This window comes from Manacus candei, unplaced genomic scaffold (genome assembly GCF_025592945.1).
Source record: "Manacus candei isolate 608988 ecotype Guabito, Panama unplaced genomic scaffold, ASM2559294v1 h1tg000119l, whole genome shotgun sequence".
In the NCBI taxonomy this organism is placed as follows: domain Eukaryota; kingdom Metazoa; phylum Chordata; class Aves; order Passeriformes; family Pipridae; genus Manacus; species Manacus candei.
The window spans coordinates 3715741-3727803 of record NW_026138167.1 but is presented as its reverse complement, the minus strand read 5'-3'; the positions used below and the strand labels follow the sequence as shown (position 1 = coordinate 3727803).

Sequence of the window (12063 nt, the reverse complement as noted above, 5' to 3'; positions counted from 1 at the left end):
CACCGCTGCTAAGGGGAGAAGGGTACAAAGTAAGTGAGCAAATAAAGTGAAATTGGGTGCTTCAAAAGGTTTCAAGTCGGTCCATTTAGGTTTAGCAACTCTGTATTTAAAATGACTGTGAAGGGCTGTGCTTTTTTACAAGATAAAAACATCAGTGAGTTGCCAGTGGCAGAGCTCTGCGTCGCTAATTGGGAAATGTTTGGTGTTTTTCGTTAGCACAGAAAACTACTTTGATGTGCAGAGGTATTTTGGTGACATGAGTCAGAAGGGAGGAACATTTTCAGCTATATTAACTGTGTGCCTAAGTGCTTTACTGGATTGGGGCCATATTGTGCAGCATCTTACAGGATTAAGCCCGAGATGCTGGGCAGAGCTGAAGAGCTTATGGCAGCTCTGCACAAGCCTGGGAATCCCTCCACGAGGGGAATTCTCTGAGGAATGACTCTCACAGTTACATGGAGACTGTGCCAGAGCTGAGAGTGTGGTCTCATCAGTGTGTTCTGATTCAAGAACTGACTTAAAGTAAGCAGAGTCCTGGTTGAGCCTGACACAGCCAGTCATCCTAACAGCTAAAATAGTAACTGGGTACAAGTTACATTGAGATGTTGGATGTGTCAAATAATTAGACATTTTTCCTGATTTTCCTTTGTGATTTGAAAATGTTTTATACCAGTTATCAGCAAATCAGTTTGTGTAATCACATCTGTAGATTTGTGTCACTTAACCTATTAAACCTCAGATTTATGGAATGTTTGAACATTTACTCATCCAAAGCCCATTTTCAACACACAGCTTCTCTGAATATCATCAACTCCTTGTGAAATCATCACAAAGAAACCAGAGCTTGAAAGCTGTCATGATTACACTATTAAATCTTAAGATTTCCTACCCCTTGCTTGATATAATAATCAACAAGCAAGCACCCCAATTAATTTTGCTTCTGGGAGCAAACCAATTAATTTTGAACATAAATCTCAGCACACTTTCACACTGTCCCATTAATTACTTCTTCAGTAAAAGAGCTGATCTTTTGTCACTTATTTGAGTTAGTATAAAAGGAATTAAGTTCAAACTTACCCATTTTCTGTAAAACAGTATTTCCTTCTGTCTTCTCTGACATACACAGTATAAAAACCCCCACACGTGTTCTCACTGTATATTAACAAATACATACATTTTCCCCAAAAATTGAATGTGAAAAATGAGCTCTGCAACAAATGATTCTATTAAGTGTCAGATCTATTTATTTTACAAACTAGAAAGAAGAGTTTTACTTTTAAAGCATGAATTTTATAGGTATGGGCTATATACTTGGAAAATAAAATTCTCATATGTACATTGAACTAGAAGACAAAAATAGACATTATCTGCTTACAGAACTGTTCATTACAGCAAATGGAAGTCCCTACTGCAAAATATTATTAAATCATTAAAGAAATAACATATATAATTTTTTTACCTGGGGTGAAAAAGCAGTGAGTAGTGTTTGTTAGCAATTTTTAAAAGTTAGTGTTCCTAGTACAAAGTTGCCACATTTAAATTGATTTACACGTTGCAAAGCTTAATCCATCTGTTTCAGTGGGCAGTTGGAATCATTAGGCTTAAATTATTGCAGTCAACAAAAGTTACTGGAGCAACATGGGATTATTTTTCCTATTGAACTTGAATAAGCAGCTAAAGACTTCTCACTTGCTCTCTTGGCTTGGCACCAGAAACAGACCATTACAATGAGTTTTAAGTAGCAGCACAAGGCTCAGAGCTAATGAATAATAAAGAAATGTGCATGTTGTTCTTTGTCACCAAGTGTTACCAAATCCCTCCTGATACCTATACAGGGAGGACTGGTTTTCTCTGCCCTTGCTTGCATATACTGAGTATAAAATGATTTTAACCTGGAATGGAAGTAAGATTTCAGCCAGTTTTGATCCCTGATGACAGTGTGGGAAGCCTCTGGCTGTCAGTAGCTCCACAGAGGGGTGTTGGTGTGTGGAACCAGCAGCACCAGGCACTGGAGATGTGCCAGGAGCCCTGAGTCCTGATGGTGCATCTGCACTGCCAGTGCTGTGCCTGCAACACTGCAGGACTTCCACACACACTTCACTTACTGTTTGATCAGAACAGGGCAGGTTAAATCATCTTGAACTGCAGAAATGAAAAAATTTAATTAATTTTTAAAAAATTATACTCTCCAGGATGATTTCCTTCCAGGTCTGTATCCTGTACATAGATCTGTCTTCAGATTTACATGTTGTGCAGCTCAACTTCACTCTTTTGGGAGTGGGCTCTAGTTAATGGTTTAGAAAAATGGGATTCCTCTGAGGTCTGCTCAGAGAGGAGCTGGATGTTGTGCTTCTGACATGATTGACAAGTGACTGACCTCTGAGGGACAAGTGCACTGGTCAGTGGGTGATGTTTTATGCATAAGAACACAATCACACTAATGACATACTCTGCTTCTGTAAGTCTTCCTTCAGTTTTCTGATGCTTCTTTTGACTTGTTTTATTCTGTCCCAGCTTGGATTATCTGCACTGCCTTTTCTTGTACCTGAAATGCTTCAGTGCCTGTCAGCACTGCTAGAATGTTAGTGCTCCTATGCAAATTTCTAAATGTTTCTCTACAAACTTTGGTTATTTTTTTTTTAATTTTAGTTGTTTGTCTTTTTTTTTTCTCTTTACTTAGGTTAGTGTTCCAGATGACCATAATGCTACTGCAGGCAGAAGTGTAAATAAGCAGGTATTTGAAGGTTTAACAACAGGACTTCTGAGGGTAACTGCTATGATTTTCAGATGTCTAATCTCCAGCTTCCCAGATGGAAACAACCACTCTACTGCACTGAAGATATTACAGGAAGTGAAAAGTAAATCCTCACAAGTGGAAGCCTTCAACAGCAGAGTCCAAGACCTAATCAGGTTTATAAAAAGATAATGAAACTTCTCTAAGCATTCTTTACCACAGAGAAAGAAAATTGCGTTGATTTAAGAAAGGAACAAACTGCTTTAACTCTTAACTCAGTAGCAGTCATTTGTGTGTGTAGTCAAAAAGACTGTTGAAATGCTATTTTCCCAATCAAAAGTGTTCTTCAAAAAAATCGCAGACACAGAAATACAGAAAACCAGGAACCTTCTAATTTTGGACTTGGTTTTTTGTGTCCTTTCCATCAGTTTCCTCTCCAATTACGTGGGAGTCAGTTCCCATATCTTCATTATTTTCTCTCAGTTCTCTGTGCCAGCCCTGTTTGCCCATTGCCCATGTGGTCTTTCATATCTACATGCATTCATATAAGCTTGTCATAAAATATATCCCTTCTATTATAAGGATCAGCCAGTCATTCCTATAATCTGATCTTATAATGTAGCTGCATTTTAATAGCTGAACCTGAAGATATGAGTGTATATATATAATTAATACATATTTTATATACATAAAATTGATATATATCCAACAGTATATTAGACTTGCAAAAAATGTGTAGTTTCACTAGTAAATGACATAAGCAGTTGTCAATAAATTATTGTAGAAATAGTTCTCAATGTGTCCTCAGCCCTCTGGAGGAATGAAATTCTGGTTCTATGCTACTGAAAGCATGTCTCAGTGAGCATCATCACACTTCTCAAAGTCTGGAATGATGCTGATGGAGACAAAGAGGACAGCTGGAGGAGGAAAGCAAAACAAATAGTTGTCATAGATACCAGTGACCTCTGAAACGTTATTGTTCTCATGTAACGTGCCTTCTCCCCAAACAGGTTTTGATAGAGTGTGAAATTTCAGGATGTTGTGTTCTGCCCACTTATGAATGGGAGGGTGGGAGGTCTGTGCTGAGCAGACACCTGACACTGAGTGGGCCAAGCACAGACATACCCCTGAGATAAGGAGAGACATGAGAATCCAACCAAGTCCCTCACCTGAGGCACTTTAGGGGATCTGGTTATAAATGGGGAATGAAAGGCATGATGACAAGGTAATAGTGCAATTAGGAAAAGAAGAGAGAGGGCATTTTAAACTAGTCAAAAACAGACAAATTCTGTCATTAATGAGAATCTTTCACCTCCAGGTCATGGTATCGTATGTCATGGGGAGCTGATTAAGTGAGAGTTTTAGGGAGATGGGGGAAGAAAGAGGACATTGAAATTTTATTTTTTTTCCTCTTTGGGGCTGCTGGGCCTGATGCATAAACACCAATTATCCACGTGCTGTCTGGGTATCAAAAGGGTAGCCAAATTATTTCAACTATGCCACTATGGGTAGAATGACTGGGAGATGGAGGCAATAGATTAGAGAGCTTTGACATTCCATTTGTCTGGATGCTCAATTCCTCAAGAAAGGGAGTGCTCCATGCATCTTACTGTCTCCGGGTGCCAGTGAGGAATAGTCCCAGCAGACTGAGAGCTCCCATCCATTTCCTCTCTGCCAGAAGCTGCTTTGTGCCCAGGTGTGGGGGTGAAGGGGCCCATGGGCACAGTTTGCAGTGTCAGTCACACTGCAGAGACGTTCTTAGGGAAGAGAATATTGGTGGGAATGGTTTTTGTGAGTCATCATCTATTAGTATTAGCTGTATTTTATTTAGTTCTTCCTCTCCCCTCCTGTTTCTTGGAGCTATTTCCAGCACTCAGCATTTCTCTGTGACTGTGATGTATCTAACACCCAGCTCTGTTCCTGGAATTATTCTGCTAATACAGGAGAACTTGCTTATCACCTGTCCAATCAGGTGGATTACCGAGATCAAAATCTGCAAGAAACCTAATGCTGGTAACCTTTCATGTTATTAAATAGAACAGATAAATTTACCTGCACAACAAGTGTGCAATTAATAACCTTCGTGCATCTTTAAGTGTTTTTAACTGCTGTACTTCAGCAGCTTTAAAGTCTTTCATGCTTTAGTTAGACTTTTGTTTTATATCTATTGTATTTTTATTCTTAATTCCTTTCACTGCTTCCAAAAGCTATGTGTCAGCAGGGTGAACTTTGGCAGAAGGTCTGTCTTCTAGCCCTGAAGAGAAATCAGCCTTTGAGCAACTAGACTGTCTGAAAAGCAAGAGGTTTTCTTCCGTAATCTTAAACCCTCCTGTTTTTACAAATCAGACTGAGAGACATGTTGTGAAGTAACAGGTATTTTTAATAAATACTTGTACAACATCTGTGAGGGAAGCATTATGTGATCAGTAGTCTTTATTTACTGGGGTCAACATTATTTAATAATGTTCCCTGCTTAGTGAAGTCAGGGTCGTCTGGACATTATGGAAACATAGGGCCAAGAGTGTTCCCTTCTCAAGAAGCCATTGTTCTGAGAGGCCATCTCTAACAAAGGGACTTGAGGAGCAAGCAGACAGAGCAGCTGGTAGGACAGAGGAATATCAGTAACAGGTTCAGCATAGGTAATCAGTGTAAAAAGGGTGAATCATTTGATGGTGTCTGAAGGCAATCACTTCCTCGTGTCTTAAGTCAGGTGGAGGCACAGGATAAAACAGCAGTGCTTTGATTTTGACAAGAGTTTTCTCCCACTTGATAAGACACAAAGAAAATTAGAGGTGAAAAAAAAAGGAGGTGGTTGCAGTGGGACCTTTGTGTCCCTAAAGAGGGTTGATCTCACCTAGGTCAGCCGAACATGGTGGTTGAGATGGACTGAAGTCTGAGCAGCTGGATGTTTAACAAAGTGACATGGAAAAAATGTATCTGGGTGCACAGTTTAAGTGGAGTTATAATGATCAAAGTATGAGAGAACCTGGTGTGGACAAAGAGATCTTGGTACAAGGGCAAAGAGGAAATTTTTTGGCATAGGTTTCCAATCTGTTGGAATTCAAAGAAGAAACTTCAGCAGTAGTGATCTGATGATCAGCAATGGTGATCTGATCTACCCTGGTAATAAAAACCAAAGATGAGTCTTCAGTTAAAAAAAAAAAAAAAGAATTACCAGCATGGTTTTCTCTGCATTGAATTTGATTGAGCTCCTGAGGAGGTTTTTTGATCCTGATCCTTCTATACTGATGGTAGGAGGTTGTTACCTACATATTCTATTAGTCCCTGAGCTGTTACATATATATTTATGAGGGAAAAAACCCAACAACTGGGCAGTAGTTGCTATGATATACGTATTGCAATAAAATGCTATCTGGGTAACATCACTGTCTTCTTGAATTAGTGTGTTCTACAAAGTTTATCTCTTCATGCTAAAAAGAAATTGTGCTGTTGTAGAGCTATCAAGATTATTATAAATCATTTAACTATGGCAAAATTCCATTGTCTTTCTAGCAGTATGGTAAAATAAACATTTACACTCAGCTTTGTTGTACAGTATAATACAAATTATCCTACAACAGACATACCTCTTAGCAAAAACTACTGATAGTCACACAGAGCCAGATTTGAAGTTCTTGTAATTAGAACTGGTTTATTGAACCCTTTCAGGAAGAGTATTAAAGTAATCACAACCTGCATTTCATGTGATTTGATAGTAGAGAAGCAAAAATGTCTTCTTTTGCAAAGTTACCAAAACTGGTGTGCGACTGGTTTTTTAATACAATTTTTCCTCTGTTTCTAGTTACGTGGTGAACATAGGATTGGTAGACAAGCTGTGTTGCTGTTTCCTCTCTGTTCAAGGCCCTGTTGATGAGAATCCCAAAATAGCAAGTTTTCTCCAGAATGCCACGGCCGTGTTGCACGGGATGTGCCAGCTGTGTTTCGCTGTCAATGGAAGGTGGGTGCTCTGGCTCTGTCAGCAATAATGTCCTGCTCAGCAGCAGTTTGGGGAAGGGAGTGTCCTGGTGGGGCTGTCAGACAGAACTGTTCTGCTGTGGGACTGCAGAGAAATAACTGGGAAAGAAACAGTGCAGGAGAGTCACTCTGCTCACCCGCTCACCAGTGAATTGGTATTAGTTGCCTGCGCCGTGGTTTGAGTCTTGTAAGTCATTGATCAGAATTAGAAACTTTGCTCATCCTTAGACAGGGTTTGATCACTGATAGTTTTAAGTGTCCAATCCTAAGGACTTCAAGAGGTATTTTATTATCAGCAAAAAGCAACTCTTAATTGATTTGTCTCTAGAGCAGCCCTTGTTCTTTAAAATACCACTGTCAGTAAGGAAATTCTATTTTCTACAAAGAAAAGTATTACTACATTTGTCAGGGAATTTTCTAAAGCAAAATGTTTGTTGTTGTAACCTAACCAGGGTTGTAGGGAATGTGCATGAGATATGTGCCTCCCACCAGGTCTGGACTTCTATGCTCTACAGTGTAGGACAGCCTGACACTCGTATGAGTCAAAATTACAGAGCTTTGGGCTGCACCTACTAGAACCTACCACTGTCACTCTTAGGCATTTCAGGGAAAATCAAGGCTGACAGAACTTTACAATGCATTCCTGAAGGGTAAAACGATGCTAGGGTTGAAAAACCAAAGTTAATAAAACATAAAAGAAGAAACAAAGCTGTAGGTAAGAGTTGTTGCTGGTAACCCAAGGACACAGGCACATGGAAAAAGGACTGCAAGAAATATGAGCCCAAAGAGACCATCCCAACTTACTGAAATTTCCCTTTCTGAAAGCTGCCAACTTGGCATTTTACATTCCAGGAGAGTGCTGCCAGAAGTCAAATGCTCACTAAATAAAATAATAAAAAAAAAATCACTCTTCTGTTAGTGGAATAATAGTTCTGGCTGCAAGAGTGAGTAATACAGCATTTGCAATTTCTGGAGCAGGCACACACTTCACCCAAACATTAGAGATCTCTGCACCCCAAAATAGTACAGCACTGCTCGAGTACTTCCTTCAAGAACATCTGTTCTTTGTAGCAGCAGAATAATTTGGGAGAGTTGAGTGTTTTTGTTCCCAGTTACACCAAGAAGTATCCAGTCTTACTACCTGCATATAACAGCTGATTGTTCTCCGTTTCCAGGTCGGATTGTTCATTTGAGCATGAAAAGAAATGAGAGGAATGAAGTTGGAGATTTCAAAACTGTTGTCTTTCAGATCAAAAGCTTTGGTGTAACTGATTAGAAGGGCAGTTTAAATCAAATGTCTTTCATCACCTGAGCCCACTCTCATTTAAGCAGTGAATGCAGAGTGTAATTCTGTCGCTTTACAGAAGTCCTCAGTATTCAGGGTGATTTAAATGGAAAAAGGTATTGCCAAACACAGATTAAGGTGGCAGAAAAAGAGCTCAAATTTATTGAATTCTTACATATGTCATGCTACAGTAATACATCATGTGTGATACCTGATCTGCAGTACAAAAGACAGCCCCTCTGTGAGTACAGGTCCTCTTTCATTGCTGGGAAATGGTGGTAGGAGGCAATGCAGCATTTCTTCTTCTCCAGCTCAGTTGATACCTCCTTGAGCACCAAAACAACCTGCAGTATTACACCCCTCTGTAGGTCACAGTGACCAACCCCTCTGGTCATCAAATGTCTGAAGTTGTTACTGGGAGGAGAAAGCCCAGTAGGTATTACCAGTGCTGTGACACTGTAGAAAGAGAAGAAGTTTTGGCAGAATAATGGCAGGCTTTCACCATTGTTGCAAGAGCAATTTTGGATGGCTCTTTTGGTATATGATGGTTCCCAGTTGGAAACTTCTGTATGCTCCTCAATGGTAATGGTGGGGGACACACAAAATTAATTTATTTTTTCTGATAGAACATTTTGAGGCTGTTATTTGTCATATAAAAGGTTATCATTCCATATGAAATGAATTAGAGTGCTTTTATAGAGTGCTGTCTGTACTTGGGCAGATCTCAGCAGGAAGCACCACTGAGTGGCAGAGTGGGAAGCTGACACAGGACAGGTAATGTTGGGTGGGGGACCAGGACAACCTCAGGGCTTAAACCAGCCCAGTGCAACAATGAAATTCTTTATGAGCTGGAAATGGCTGTGGGATCCTGCTCCTTTGCTTTCAGACCCCACCAGGTTGTTAGAAACTTTACTGCTACTGTAATCTGTGATATCCCCAGAGGGCCAGGAGTTAAACACTCAAACTCTAGTTTTAAACAATTAAAAGATCCTGTCCTGTGAGTACAAAGTAGGTTGGGCTGTTTCTGGAGCTCTGATGCAGGAAGAGCTGTCAATCTCGACTTTCCTGTGTTCCTCCCAAGAACATTTCGTAAAACTCCCAAATTTAACTGAATATTTCTAAACCAATTGATACCCAGTGTTTATTTGGGCAGTTACTTAAGGAAACAATTCTATAGGCAGGGAAGAGAGAGGCAGGGAAGAGATCTCAGTCAAGTACCTCCCTGCACCTACCTCTACATCAAGCAAGGTGTCACAACAATAATGATTATTAGAGAATAGCCTCAATTGTTTCATATATATATACACATATATATCAACATTAAGTATTAAATGAGGTCTATGGTTGATATAATGTAGATGATAAAATTTTAAGACATGAGTGAAGAGACTTTTATTACTGTGATAGACTTGTGGGGAAAAAACCCATCCAAAATCATAGAGTTAGACACAATAAAGAAAGTCTTACTAATGTAGAAACATAAATTGGAGGATTCTCAATTTTAAAATCATAAAATGTTATTGAAATAAGGAAATCCATCCAGTCTGTTTTAAACATATCCTAGTATAAGAGAGGGAATTTCTTTTCATTACTTATCAAGATATTTTAAAAAGATTTAACTTTGATATTGATCTTATTTCTCAAATGATAATTTTTGATACTGGCTAATAAATGCTTGATTGATTCTTGTAATTGAAGTTTTGCTATGGATGTAAAAGCACAGTTTTCAAACAGTGTAATACATATCAGAGATCGTTTGTTGAAAACCTTAAGAACTTGTAACCACATTTAATCTCATTTTGTAATTTCTGTGCCCTCTTCTGTTACACAGTGAGAGTCACTGAGGGTGACTTGAGACCTCCAACTGGAAATCCCATATTTCTGATGCTGTATTGCATCCATTGCTATCAGTGGAAGTGAGAGCTCCTTTCTCCCTGATGAGTAAAAAAAAAAGTGGTATGAGAGCTGAAAACAGGGAATTGTCCCTTATTGTATGTAGTGAGAGATGGTAAAATGCAGCATGTCTGAATACTGAGCTCTCTCTGCCGAGCAGGAGATAAACCTGACATTTGATACTTAGGCTTGAAAACTGTGTCCATAATAGTGCTTAACTGTTGTTTGCTCACCCCTAAGAGTAACAGTAGCCAGAATTGACAACAGAGACATTTTTATTAACCTGAAATAAAGCAAAATATTAAATAGACTATCTACAGCATAACAGTGGTTTATATGGCCATATAAATCTCTTGCAATTTGTGTCCAATTCCAGATGTCCAGTAGCAACGTTCAGGATGATAGCCCTGTTTTCCAGAGTGTATTAATGTAAATATGAGAGATACAAAGCCTATTTTGGGCCCTTGAGTCCTGAGTACACATATGAAATGTGCTTGGCTTGTACCCACGGGACAGAAAACAATGAGCAGGCATGGAATGCAAGGAGCATTAATAAAGGTATGGCCATGCTGCCCTAGCTCAGCTTTCCCTAAAGTCAGGAGTGAAGACTTAGGTAAAAATCTATATGGCAAGTCCTTCCTCAGCATAGCAAGGATTTTGCTTATGTTCCTGTCTTTCCCAGTGTTCATCAAGTCTAGATGCCTTTTTCCCCTGTAATTCTCTGGAACTAAGATTCCTGTCCTAGAAGTTTAGTTGTTACTCTATGGAGGACTATAGTCAGTGCCTTATTTCACTTTTGCCCATTAGTATGAGTGAATAAATTCATACTGACCACAGAGTTAATGCAAAGAGCAGGAGGAAATTATCAGCAGTAGTGTAAGGGTAAATCACTAAGGCAGAACGTTCTCCCTAAGAGCAGGACAGTGGAGAGCAATAACAGACATGGCAAGGAGGAAAGTGAGTTGTGCATAAGGAGAATATTGCAAATAATAGTCCCTCAAATTATGTAGTTTCTTGGGACATCAGCTGTTTAAAAATTTTGCTGTTTTCTTGATGTAAGAAATGTCTGCAAGCTCCCTTGTTATTCTGGGAAAATAGAATGTGGGAGCAGTGCAGTAACTAAATTGTTACTGTTCTAGGTTATCTCAAACCAGTGTGGAATATATATAAACCTGTGTCAACAGCTAACTCAGTTGTGGATTACAAGATGCAATGGCAGAAAGCTTCAGATTCAGGGTTTGGTCCTGGGAAACCATGACTGTTGTTTCACAGATACGCAAGGAAGGAGGCTGGTCTGGTTTCGGTTTTATTACAGTAATTAAGATAATGTCTGTTTTGGCTGCTGGATGGCGAATCAGATGCAGGTCTGTCTGAACCTTGGTTGTGCTTCTCACCACTTCCAGGGGACAGCAGCTCCAGCAAGTACTAAAGTACCTAAAACTTGTTCCTGAAATTACTAAAAGGTTTCACATCATCACTTTTACGCAGCACTGCAATCCCTACCTTGACAGTGTGAATTGTAACAGGGTCTGATAGGTGCTAAATGCTTCTTTATTCTTTTTTTATTATTATTTTGCCTCTTTATTTTGACATCTCTTTCTAAATACAATAATTTAAAAGCAAAAAGTACCAATGATAGTTTTTAAATCCTAACAATAAAAAACCCCAACAGATTATATTCTAAGCCTGTTGAAAACTCGTGTTGCCATTTTGCTCCATGTTTTTAATCAGGAGTATATATTTCAAATATACAAACATTACAATGTATACCCTTGGAGAGGCTTGTCTGCTTGTTAGCTCAGTCAGTTTTTAAAACAATATATTTTCAGATATAAACAGTTTGCTCCTATTGAAGCCTGGAGAAATTGTAGTTTTATACTTGTTCTGCGGAGTATGCTGTTTCTCATCAAGCTGTATTGAATTCCTGTTTTTAATAAATAGTGGTGTATTTTAAGCAATGAAGTACCACTGTTTAGTATCTTTCTTTCATGTGATGAATATATCCATGTTTTTAAATTCTTAAACCTTTTTTGTGAGTCGTAAACCCCGTACCAATTCCTGAGACTCCTGGATGGCCGAAGCTGAAAATCATAATGGTGACCCCTAATGAAAATTCCCTGCATTTCATGAAAACTTCATTTTTTTTAAGAACCTGCAGGTTGTTTGACCGTAATAT

General features: G+C 39.0%; 1 protein-coding gene across 1 annotated transcript in view; it reads left to right on the top strand.

Annotated features, from left to right (window-relative positions):
- Window positions 1-12063, top strand: part of SCAPER (S-phase cyclin A associated protein in the ER) — a 142215-nt gene that overhangs the window by 102952 nt on the left and 27200 nt on the right. The window contains exons 26-27 of the mRNA XM_051770357.1: window positions 2681-2910; window positions 6537-6692. Coding sequence (XP_051626317.1) covers window positions 2681-2910; window positions 6537-6692 — 386 coding nt within the window. The remainder of the gene's footprint in view (window positions 1-2680; window positions 2911-6536; window positions 6693-12063) is intronic.